The 13,279-nt window shown below is 38.2% G+C and overlaps 1 protein-coding gene across 2 annotated transcripts in view; it reads left to right on the top strand.

The window, feature by feature from the left end:
- Positions 1–13,279, top strand: part of DNAH6 (dynein axonemal heavy chain 6) — a 322,627-nt gene that overhangs the window by 172,134 nt on the left and 137,214 nt on the right. For both annotated transcript variants that reach the window (XM_054474947.1, XM_054474946.2), the window contains 4 exons: positions 2,598–2,744; positions 3,750–3,823; positions 5,707–5,861; positions 11,524–11,755. In XM_054474947.1, the coding sequence (XP_054330922.1) occupies positions 2,598–2,744; positions 3,750–3,823; positions 5,707–5,861; positions 11,524–11,755 (608 nt within the window). The remainder of the gene's footprint in view (positions 1–2,597; positions 2,745–3,749; positions 3,824–5,706; positions 5,862–11,523; positions 11,756–13,279) is intronic.

Raw genomic sequence — 13,279 nt, 5'->3', positions numbered from 1 at the left:
TTCAGAATATATCCGGAATCTAACCACTCCTCACCACTCCATCCACTACCCTTCTAACCTCCTCTCTAATCTCCTGCTTCTGATTGTCCATTTACCCTGTTCAAAGAGACCCAGCTCTGCCCTCTGCACAGCAGCCAGCCATGGGCCCTGTTGAGACCCTCCTGAGGCTGCTTCCAGCACCTGCCTGTGTTGAGTCTCTGTGTGATCTGGATCCGGGCTCCCTCTCCCTTTCATTGCCTACCACTTTCCTCCTTGCTACTGCCACCTCCTTGCCATTCCTGAAATCAGGCCTGCCTAGGGACCTCTGTACGTTGCTTGCAATGCTCTGACACCAGATAGCCACATAGCTCACTTTCCCTGCTCAAATGTCACCTTCTCAGCAAAACTTTCCCATGTCCCTTCATAGCTCCTATTACCTGTAATCATATCGCACATATTTCTCTGCATATATATGTGTTTATATATCTGTCTCTCCCATTAGGACATCAGCTCCCCAAGGGCTGTGTGCTTAGTTCACCACTGTATCCCAGTGCCTAATCGGGCCTGGCACTGAATGAATCAATGTCTAGATGAATAAACAAGTCTCCCCTGATTTTGTATACAAGGACACTAACTCTTAGTTGCTCCACAATCTGCTTCGTTCCCTGACTCCCCATCCAGTGCCCTTTGTTCTACACCACTCTTAATTTTTTTTTTTTTTTTTTTTTTTTTGAGATAGAGTTTCACTCTTGTTGCCCAGGCTGGAGTGCAGTGGTGTGATCTCGGCTCACTGAATCTTCGCCTCCTGGGTTCAAGCGATTCTCTAGCCTCAGCCTCCCAAGAAGCTTGGATTACAGGTGCACACCACCATGCCCAGCTAATTTTTGTACTTTTAGTAAAGACCGGGTTTCGCCATGTTGGTCAGGCTGGTTTTGAACTCTTGACCTCAGGTGATCCACCCGCCTCAGCCTCCCAAAGTGCTGGGATTACAGGCGTAAGCCACTGCGCCCGGCCAATATTTGTTTTTTCTCTAAAAAGATTCTAACTAACATGTATAAGTTTGTTTTTAATATCTGCAAAGTAGCCAAAGTAGAAGCTGTGGGGTGCTTTCATGTGAAGCAATGACTGGCCTCTTTGAAAGCCAGCTCTCTTTCCTGTCTTCATCACAATCTAAGTCATTACCTGTTGTGCATTAACAAGTCTGGGAATGAACTAGGATATGCTGGCCCATGGCAGGAGCTTAGGCATTAAGAACCCTGCAAACCCCTCCTGCTCCTCCCTAATGCACAGTTCTCACACAGGTTCCTGATCTTCCCAACTCCCGAGCTGAAGGCTCTGTCATTCTTCTTTTTCTTCCTCCTTCAAGAGCCTGAAGGACTCTCAAAGCTGGCACACCATCCTTGCCACAGGATGACAAAATAATTTGTTTTCTCTTCCTCCACTGAAATCTTGCCCTCTTATACTAGCAGTTTAGTCCTGTGATTCATGAACTCGATTTTCCTAGAAAACATTAGAATATAACTTCATTTCTTTCATGAACTGCTTCAGACTCACTGATCCTCAGACATTGTCTAATCTAGTCATTTATTTATTATCCTTCCCCATTGCCTTTCTATTCCTATTTTTAAGATAATTTTTGAGCTTCAAAATTCAGGATCCACTTTATTTCTGAAATGACACATCATAAAATACACAGGAAATTCCAATGTTGAATCTCTTTCCCCTTGTTTCCGCATTTCATCAAAAATCCTAGAAATTTCCTTATTTCTACAAATATTAACTGAAAATAATTAAAACTTTAAGCATTTCAAGAAACATATATGTCAAACACACACACAACACCAATGTGAGATGCAAAAAACAGGTAGCATCATTATCTATAGAAATACCCTAGTATTCCAAAGCAACATGAAAAGTACCTACCATGCTGTGTGGTACCCACTCTCTGCTGTGTGTGCCCACGTGCACAGTAGACACTCTCCCTGCCCCTGTCTACAGTGTGAGGAGCCCCATGTTGGTGGTCCCTGTAGAGAAGTACCATTTCCAGGAATTCCTGTACATTGTTGCTTTGATTGTAACTTGAAATCATTAGAACTGTGTTTGCAATAACAATTTACACTAATGAAATGAGTACTCAGAATAATCTTAGTAGAAGCCAGAAGGGCCAGGGGCATTTGGTGAGGACTCACATTGGGGAAGAAAGAGAGAGAAATGGGAGTTTCAAAAACAGTATAAGCATTGGGAGGAGGAAAGTTGCAAGATAAGTAAATATATATACTTTAGTATATTTTAAAATAATGTGAGGCCCTTCACTTAACATATTGCAACTCATGTAATAATGAGATAAACCTTGCTTATATTGTGAAGTCTGACCACTTCACATGCTCAGTTAAAGAAACATCACAAAACAGGGAAAAAATGTTTTTGTCAAATAATGTATCCCAGTTTTGTTATCAAAAAATGAGGTCACTATTAGTATATGTTTATATCCACTGGGGAAGCAGTCATTTTTGGCAATATGAGGGTAAAGTTTACTTAAGGATTTCCTAATTAAACTACTACTGGAGATTCTACAAATGTAGAATTTTTCTTTTTTTTTTTCTTTTCTTAAAAAACAGGTATCCTCCAATGTGATCCAGGAACAGTAAGAGAAGAAATTCAGATATTTAGACTCTTTTGCCACGAGTGCCAAAGAGTCTTCCATGATCGCTTGATTAATAATGAAGATAAGCACTATTTCCATGTTATTATGACAGAAATGGCCAGTAAATATGAATCTTTACCTATTCTTTTTTTTATTTGAGTAGAAAAGCAATTTGGTTTCTACAAAGAACAATTAACACAAAAAGAATTTTCATAATTTATGAGTAAAAGTTATTTTCTTTGATGGTTCAAATATATATTAAAATATATGAAATATTATGAAATATTATAAAATAATTTTATTAAAATTCAGGAAGGGTCAACCGGGCATGGCGGCTCATGCCTATAATCCCAGTACTTTGGGTGGCTGGGTACATGGATCCTTTGGGCTCAGGAGTTCAAGACCAGCCTGGGCAACAAGGCAAGACTCCATCCCTACTAAAAATACCAAAATAAATAAATTCAGGAAGTGTTCGTATTTTGATTTATTATGAAGTTTTAAGTAGAGGAGAGAAAGTAGGAGAAAGAGCATTTTGTCTGATAAGAAGCCAGGATAGGCCGGGCGCAGTGGTCATGCCTGTAATCCCAGCACTTTGGGAGGCCAAGGCAGGTGGGTCACGAAGTCAGGAGTTCAAGACCAGTCTGGCCAAAGTAGTGAAACCCTGTCTCTACTAAAAATACAAAAAATTAGCCGAGTGTGGTGGTGTGCACCTATAATCCCAGCTACCCAGGAGGCTAAGGCAAGAGAATCATGTGAACCCAGGAGGCGGAGGTTGCAATGAGCCGAGATCACATCATTGCACTCCAGCCCGGGTGACAGTGCAAGACTCCGTCTCAAAAAAAAAAGCCAGGATAATTTTAAAGTACTTCTTATTTCTTAAATAAGTATCCAATGTTCATTATTTAACAAATGTTTTAAATTATTGGTTAAGTATTCTTAATCTTAAACTTGGGAGATTATCAGCTAAACTAAAGCAGCATGGAGTTACCACAGTATTCTCTGTTTTTATATATATTAATTAAGTCTTCTAAGTAAAGTAGCAGCTATTATTCTATATGTTTTATCACTAAAATATTCCATTTAAGATTATCATTATATTAAAAACTTGGTTTTGTTCTTTAAATAGACAAACATTTTGGAATTGCAATTGACCTGGAATATTTTTTGAATAAGCCCATCATATTTGGAGATTTCATTAAGGCAAGTATGTTAGACTGACTTGACCCCATTTGAAAATTATAAAGCATTTATTATTTTCCAATTCACATGTATATTCTATAAAAACTTTACATGTGTGAAGAGTTAAGATCTAGGCCAGATGTCAGCAAACTATGGCCCATGAGCCAAATCTGCCTGCTGCCTATTTTTGTAAACAAAATTCTATGGAACATAGCCACAGCCATTTATATATATGATTTTTTTATATGGTTGCTTTTGCTCTACAACAGCAGAGTGCAGTAGTAGTGATAAAGACCATATGACCTGCAAAGCCTAAAATATTTACTATCTGGCCCTTTACAGAAAAAGTTTACTGACTCCTGATCTAATTACATTCATTTTGGTAATGGTTTGAATCAGAGAGCTATCAGATATTCAATTTGGAAGGAAGCAGAGAGGTCTAGTCTCTTAACTCAGGACTTCCCCCTTATTGTACTCTACGTAGTGAAGCTACTTGGTTAAGAGAATTGTTCTCTTCATTTCAGAGTAACTCTAATTAGTAGCAAATTTTTTTATATATTTAACTTCCTTTTATTCCCTTATGAGTTCCTCAAGCCCATCTCCACAATACTGTCTAATTTTTACCCTCTGGACCTAATTTTACCCTCTGGTAAATTTTACCCTCTTGACCTGTCTAGAATAAATCTGCTATCTCACTGCCCTGCCTACATTGGCAGATAGCCATGTTGTTTTACTAAGGTGCCTCTTGTTCAAGTAAAACATTCCCAGTGTCTCCAAGAGGGCAGAGACCACGTCTGTTTTTGTTCATCTTAAGTTCCCAGGTTCCTGCACAGAGGTACATAGCAGGCTGTCAATCAATGCTGGTTCAACACATGAAGGAACTTGTCTTTATATTATATGTAGGCAATACCTCACCACTCTGGTAACTCCACTCTAGATAAGTATTACCACCTGACAAATAAAAAAGATAAACTACGTATTTTTGTAAAGTATATATTTATATTTATTATTAAACGTATGGTCCAAAGTTTGTTTTCAGAGATTATTTTCCTGTGTGTTTCTAGTTGATTGTATTATCAGATGAGGGAATAAACAGAAAAAGAACAGCTAGCCTCTTCTTGCATTGCCTATGTGTGTTTTAGTAAAACATTCCTGGACAAAGTGCCCCTGGGGCAGTTGCTACATGCAATAGAAAAGGGACATCATCAATAGATTAAAACAAGGACTTGACTCCCTACAGTTTACACCTGAATTTCATTCTCAACAATTTAGGTAACCCTAGATGACTGCTATTTAAAAACCACAAATAGTTCTGGCATGATTTTTTATAATAATAGCATTCTGCCATGCATAGTTTTTAACCAGTTAGCTTTTCCAATGTCAATAACCTAACAGCAAAACAATGAAACCAGGTCGGACGCGGTGACTCACACCTGTAATCCCAGCACTTTAGGAGGCAGAAGCAGGCAGATCATTTGAGGTCAGGACCTTGAGATCAGCCTGGCCAACATAGTGAAACCCCGTCTATACTAAAAATACAAAAATAAGCTGGGCATGGTGGTGGGTACCTGTAATCCCAGCTACTCCAGAGGCTGAGGCAGGAAAATCACTTGAACCAAGGAGGCGAAGGTTGTGGTGAGCTGAGATGGCACCACTGCACCCCACCCAGCCTGGGCAACAGAGAGAGACTCCATCTCAAAAAAAAAAAAAAAAAAAAAAAAGTGAAATCAGAATGTAGCATTGTGAGAAAAATCAAAACCCTATTTCTGAGCTCCTATGTAAATTTTATTGCAAAGACCTTCAAAATTCCAGTGTAGCTCTCGAACAAGTTAAATGAAATGGATTTTCCAGGTTATGTGTCTATCAGAATTGATCCAACTTGGTTCTTCTCCCATAAATTATAGTTTGGAGCAGATAAAGCTGATCGGATTTATGATGACATGCCCGATATAGAGAAAATTGCAAATGTTCTACAGGACTATCTTGATGATTATAATCTCACAAATCCCAAAGAAGTAAAGTTGGTGTTCTTCCAGGATGCTATAGAACATGTTTCAAGGTATAGTGCTATAAGGCACCCAATAATGCATTGATTTAATATTTTTTGTATTAAAGGATAAAAAAAGTTGAATAAACTCTTCAAACAGATTGCTAGATGGTCAGAGGTCTTTTATTAACTCTCACCATAACTTAAGGGTTATTGTTTAACATATTTTAAATATTTGTGGAATGAGCTTTCTATGGAATCCCCAGAGTCATTATTTTTGCTAAATGTTAATAGATGGTTTCTGTTTGTTTTTATCTGTTCTGTCTTGTTATAAAAAGGGTATGAGGTTGTTTACAGAGATACATGTACGGTATAACAAGGCTAATTCCACGCATGCCTAAAGAAAGAGGAGCTTCAAAATTATAGCAAAACGAGTTCAATCCAGGATCAAAGATTTCACCTGCTTGCGAGTCTGACTCTTACCCACTGCAAGTGTCCTATGAGGGACAACCTTGACACATTCATGAGCATCCAGCCTAAATATCTGCAGTCCTTGGGGCACACTTCCTGAAGTGGCTCCTGTCCTGTTTGACAGTTCTAATGCTAAAATGATCCTTCTAGGATAAGCCAACATCTGCCTCCTGTACTTCTGGTATCCATCCCATCCTGTGAATCAGTCATGATTAAGGCACTCAGTGTGGGTATGAAACCATGATATGGAGCATCTCATTTACCTGGTACAACAATCTCTCTATAGCTCAGGATCATAATCTCTTTACAAGTAAGGCTCAGAGAATGTCCCAGTGGTCTATTGCTGCATAATAAGCCACTCCTACCCTTAGCAGATTCATTTTATCATCTCTCAATTTTCGCGACTGTTCTCTCTGAGCATCTCTCTTGCGGTTGTAATCAGACCGCCGCTGGAGTGCCTGGAGCATCTCCGCCTCCATATAGTCTCTCCACTTGTCTCTCAGCATGGCAGCATCAGGGTATCTGGGTTTCTCAACATGGTGGCTAAGGGCTCTAAAAGCAAGTGCTGCAAGACAGAGCCAGGCAGAAGCCAAATGGCTTTTTTGACATAGTCTTGGAAGTCACATAGCATCCATCATTTCTACTGTGCTCTTCTAGTCAGTGCAGTCATACAGGCCCAGTCAAGGTCAAAAGAAGAGGACAGGGACCCTATCTCTTGATGGAATCAAAGAGCAAGTAGGACCAGAGGCATTATTGTGGCCACTTTTTGGACAACGCAGTATGCCACAGAGAGATTAGATAAATGGTCCAAAGTCCTCTAGTCAGTGAGTGGCAGTTGGGGATCACAACCAGTGCTTCAGCTCTAACTCCACTGTGGGTGCCCCTACCCAAAATGGGCTCACTTTTTTCATAACAGCCCTCCAAATATTTGAAGATCATTCCCATATTCTTCTTAGCTTTATCTTCTCCAGGCAAAATTATCCCACATCTTTCTTATTGCCTGTTAGACATTATTTCCAGTCTTCACATACTGAGCACTTTATAATTTTTCAATGTTCTACTTAAAATGCAGCATCCAGATTTGATATCATATTCTGTGGAATAAATACAGTAAAATACAGTGAGAGTAGGATTTCCCATGGTCTACTGCTGCAGCAAGATTCTTCATGGCTTTGGTTTTTTTCCTGTGTCAACTACATTTTAGCGTTGGTCCTTGTTAATACTGACAGTTAAATCCCTAGGATTTTTTTTTCACATAAACCATAAGCAAATAAAGTCTTCACCTGTTCCATATTTCAGCTCTTTAATTAGCCCTAATTCAAGATTTATGTTTGTCACAGCTTAAGTGTTATAACATAGGTCGTTTGTCATTGGCTTGTCCAGATGCCACTTGCTTCCCCTCTGTCCCCCTGGCAGCATACCCACATGCTATCCCCTAACAACTTTTATTCCCATCGCTCAGGCAGGCCCTAAGCCTACAAGGAAAAAAATAAAGGCAGCATTTTGGTCTGAGAAACTTCCTGGAGAATAGACCAGACCATAAGCAAAGTTGGCTTAATTCTATTTATAATCTTTCTTACTTTTGTGAAAGAGAATTACCAGGCCCCTCAAGGTTTGCTTAAAATATTATAGACGGAAATTAAAAACCATTTGTAGAATGGTGAAGATTTGGTTTTCAGATGCACAAAGGACTGCCATGTAAATAATGATGTAGACTGTTCTCTTTTATTCAAGAGAGGATCAGTAGTTAGGAATCAGAGAAAACATATTTCTGCTTGTAAGAGTGTTCAAACACCTAATGCTGATTAGCAATGGAAAGGACTTTGTCATGAAAGTGAGTTATGGGTTAATTACTAAATACTCAGTAATTTAGCACACACTACATTTCCATTTGTTGGTGACATTTTAGTTTTTGGCTTTTTAACATAGGGTAAGTAAAAGTCTTTTAACTCGGGGGAAAAATTTGCTTCAGAGCCTGTGCTTTCAAAGAGCAAATGCACCAGGCAGTTTCTGCCCATTGTATGCCCCCAAAGTTGTCACCACACTCCAAGGATAGTAGAACAAATCTATTAGTATTTAAGCCACTAATTAGGAGAACCATCTCTTGCCTACCACATGAGAGAAAATATAACTTAGCTACTACATTAGAGGATTCTTACTGGGGGAAGTTTTCAATCCATTTATAAGTAAATTGCCAGAAAAAAATAATACTACAAAGCAGAATGGGCAAGTAATTTGTTTCCAGTAGTTTCAGATAGAAATAATCAAACTACTATAAATAATAATGTACATGAAATAAGGAAAGAGTGACATATAAAGTGCAAGATTTTTATCATATTCAATATTTCATCAACTGTAGGACACTTGTACATTATGGGAAAAATAAGAAAACATTATTATCTATTCACTCTGCCCTCAATTTTATACTCGCCTTGGCAGCTGAAGAGAAATAAGCGAATAGACATCTGATGTGTCTTTGAGTAGATGTGTACTGTGGCAGACACATAGCAATGACAGTGGTGCCTATGGGTCTTCGTTGTTCTAGTAGAGGAGTTGGCCAAAAGTTCTGGGGAAGAGGTTGACAAACTGCTTTGGTAAAGGGCCAGATAGAAAAGCTATTTCAGGCTCTGCAGATCATACTGTAACTACTCAACCCTGCTGTCATAATGCATAAGCAGCCACAGACAGTAAATGAATCAATGAGCTTGGCTATGTTTCAACAAACTTTATTTATAGACACTAATATTTGAATTTCAAAGGATTTTCACATACCATGAAATATTACTCTTTAAAAATTTTTTTCAACCATTAAAAAAATCTAAAAACCATTCTTAGTTCATGGGTCATTAAAAAACCACATTGTTAAGGGGCAGGATTTGGCCCGCAGGCCATAGTTTGCTGACCCCGGTTTTAGACAAAGCCATCTTACCAAGGCACTCAAGATATAGGAAAAGTGGACCTGTCTGAGGGGCAGGAGAGGGTGTAAAGGTGGAGGAAACAAATTTCAAAGTTTGATTCTTATTTCAGAAGATCCTAAATAATGACTGGGAGTCTGTGCCTTGTCCCGGAGGAAGACTTTTTAAATAAGTCCTTGTAGACTCCCTGTTCTATTCTTACACTACATAGCTCCTATTTCCTGCCACCAAAGATGATGTATATAGTAACTAACTGTTACAGTCTCTAGAAGTTGGTTACTTGAATGTGGAATTGATGGAGAACCCGCCAAATGCTATGCACTGTTCTCATAGAGAAATGAACAGTATCCAGGCCCCCATGATGAAGCTTACATGTGGGAAAGAGTTAGCAGTGGTTTTCTCTCATGAGTTACAGTGACCATGTGATGTTTTCATAATCAAAAAATAATAAAGTCACTATAATTTTGAAATATTTGAACATTGTTTTCTTCAATTATCAGCAATATAAATAAGATAGATAGATAGATAGATAGATAGATAGATAGATAGATAGATAGATAGATAGATAATTTCCCAGAATAAGGAAGGCGGGGAGGAAGAGGAAAAATAATTAAACCTGCTTTTAATTTCTCCCATGATTTCTAGATTTTAGACAATGGTAATGATAAGTTTTAAATTATGTTTATATTTTATGTCTTCTTAAGAAGAATTTATTGACGTTATCACCCCCTTTTCTATCATCTTAACAAGAATGTATAGAGTTGATTCTCATACATACTGGTCACCTTTATACTAATATCCCTTCCCCCTTCCCAGGTCTTTAAATTTCATTCATACTTGTGTATATCTTCAAGGAATCTTTTAGGGAGGCTTTGCAGATTATTTACTCTCTGAGCCATAACATGGTGTTTTTCTCCCTCTAACCATTGTCTTGTAAAATGTCATCTTGTTGAATAGATGCCTGAAGCCAACCTAAAATTACTTGTTCCTTTGGGGATAATCTATTATTTCTGCATTAGATAATCATAAACTTTTCAATTATGTTTAAAACATAGATTTCTACTGTAAAACTTCTACATGTAAATTACTTATAGATCTCCTAGGAAACATTTAGTGTTTTGTCTCTCCTCTAGTTTTCTTTCTTGATCTTTGGGTCTGTGGGTTCAGCTCCAGTGGTTTCTTCTACTATGTCAGTCACCATTGCCTCAGTTCTATTCCTTCTTCTCATTCCTGTAATTTCTATGATATGGCCTCTGGGATGCCATTTGTTTCTCCTAGATTTGCCCTCCTTATCTTCCATTTTCTCTCCCATTATTTTAAGATTGCTCTCTTTTTTCTGAGTTCTGGGTATATTCCTGGAGTTTGGCCTCTACTTTTCCTGTTCAACTCTCCACGGTACTCTATTTGTGAGACTGATCACCTTCCACTCAGGTTCTCAGTTTAGTGGATTTTCCATCTCTACCCAACTTTTCCTAAATTACGGGAGTTTCCCTCCTTTTTGAGGGCTCTCTCTCTAGTATCATCATTGCAGTGCTTTTCAAAATTCCTGTTGGCCGGGCGTGGTGGCTCATGCCTGTAATCCCAGCACTTTGGGAGGCTGAGGCAGGCGAATCATGAGGTCAGGAGATCGAGACCATCCTGGCTAACACGGTGAAACCCCATCTCTGCTAAAAATACAAAAAATTAGCCGGGCATGGTGGCGGGCGCCTGTAGTCCCAGCTACTTGGGAGGCTGAGGCAGGAGAATGGTGTGAACCCGGGAGGTGGAGGTTGCTGTGAGCCGAGATCACACCACTGCATTCCAGCCTGGGCAACAGAGCAAGACTCTATCAGAAAAAAAAAAAAAAATCTTCCTGTTAACATGAATCAGAAACTTTCTAAAATTTTGTTGGTATCCTGCAGTAAATCTATTTCGAAGTGTTCTGTTGGTCTCTCCTTCTCACTGTGGTGTCTTTTTCTAGGCTCAGTGATTTTTCTGCTTGCTCATTCCTATAAATGGAAACCTGGGCTTACCAATTGACAATATAAGTTGTGGACTAGATCGGCTAGGGTCTCCGACAAAGTCCTTCAGACTTTAGGGAAAAGAAATTTTACTTTATTCTAAATTTGTACGACTAGGGCCGAGACCCAACAGCCTGTTAGGAATGGGGGAAACAATGAAAAAGAGAAAAGCCCAGCAGTGCTGTTCACCAAACCCTGGCCTCAGATGCAGCCTCCTCTTCCCTTGCAGCATCCTGCCCAGGGAGGAGGCTCCACTGGCCACCAGGCTTCGGCTCTGGGGCAGGCTCTCTGAGCAGGAGCCATGTCTGTGAACTTGAAAAAAACCTTTCTCTGCTCTGATGTTTGCAGGATTGCTCGGATGATACGTCAAGAAAGAGGCAATGCCCTGCTTGTCGGAGTAGGAGGCACAGGAAAGCAGTCACTCACGAGACTTGCAGCTCATATATGCGGTTACAAATGTTTGCAGATTGAACTCAGCCGGGGATATAATTATGATAGTTTTCATGAAGACCTGAGGAAGTTGTACAAAATGGCTGGTGTAGAAGACAAGAATATGGTTTTCCTTTTCACTGACACCCAGGTGTGTGTTTAAATAGCCCATGGGTAAGAACAGGAAATGTATGGGTGTTACAATCGGGTGTGTGCTTTGAACAGTTTGTAGGATGAAGTTCAAGGGGATTGTTCCCTTTGATAACAGATTTCCCGCAGCTTGTAAAAGACTTTTATAATACATTTTTATTTATTTTACCAAGTATTGTTTCCCTCTTTAAATTCTTAGTAATTAAATTTGATCAAAGGTCGAGGAGGTAAGTTTTTAACTTTTCTTTGAGGGAAAAGGCAAAGATAACAGAAGGTAATAAACTGTATAAAAGTGCATATAAGAAAATAATTTACCAAAAATTCAATTAGGGAAACATGACTTTACCTACAGAAAGGAAAAAGTAAGGGCTATCTTTTGGGTTAAATTACCTTTAAAATTGAAGGAGGATTACATCTGTATCTATGACAGCTAATTTAACTGATCTTGAATTAATTCTATAGCAGAGGACTTTCTACATTGATTATTCGTGGGTATTTTTTCTTTAGAGAAAATAAACCCGTCTAGAAATTAGCCAACGAATAAAAAAGTGATAGATTTGATGCATACATTTTTTTAAACATTGTAAGCAGAATTAAATACAAAGAAAAAATTGGAAAAATATTTTTAGTATCTATGACATGCAATGAGTTTGTATCTTATTATAAAAATACTTATCACAAATGAAAAAGGAAAAGTCAAGCACATCTATAGAAGAAATAGAAAAAATGTGATAGAATGTCAATACACAGTTCCAGAAAACAAAGGGCTTTAAACACCTGAAGAAATTTTCAACCTCACCGTTAACGAAGGAAATTGTAATAAATAAAAATGCCAGTGACTTGGCCTTGCAAGTTGATAATGGTTAAAAATCATAATATACAGTGTTGGCAGAGGTGTGAGAATAATAGGCCTGTTTATTCTTCACTGGGAGATTATAAATTAGCAAAATCTTTCTGGAAGGTAGTTGGCAATATGTAGGTAAAGCCTTTATACTTCTTTTACATTATAATCAAAGCTATGTACAAAGTTGCATGTATAAGAATATCTATTGTAATGTTTTTAAATAATAATCTGAGAGAGTATTAATGTCCAGTGAGAGAGAGTCATATACATAATATCTGATATAACCATATACTAGAGCACTGTGTAAAAACTTTAAAATTATGTTTTAGAAGCATCCACATTTTAATGTATATCTAGACATGTATGCCCTGTGTACAAAGAGAAAACATTTGAATCTTGAGATTGTGAATGATTTTTATTGTCTTAGTTTTGCTTATCTGTAGTTTCTGATTGTCCTAAAATTAAGATATTTCTGATAGTGCTTTTAACATTGCTTTTAAAAATCAAACAAGTTATGTAAAAAGTCTCCAAGTATTAAAGCTCCAAAGATCAAGTCATATTTTGTTGCTTCTCTTTAGACAAAAAGTTATTACATTCTGTTGGAAGCCCCAATCAATCTCAAATGTTCTACAATAATGAAGAGTAAACGTAACCATAAAAATAAAAATGCATGTGTCTATA

This window comes from Pongo pygmaeus, chromosome 12 (genome assembly GCF_028885625.2).
Source record: "Pongo pygmaeus isolate AG05252 chromosome 12, NHGRI_mPonPyg2-v2.0_pri, whole genome shotgun sequence".
NCBI classification, from domain to species: Eukaryota; Metazoa; Chordata; class Mammalia; order Primates; family Hominidae; genus Pongo; species Pongo pygmaeus.
This window is presented reverse-complemented; position numbering and strand designations above follow the sequence as displayed.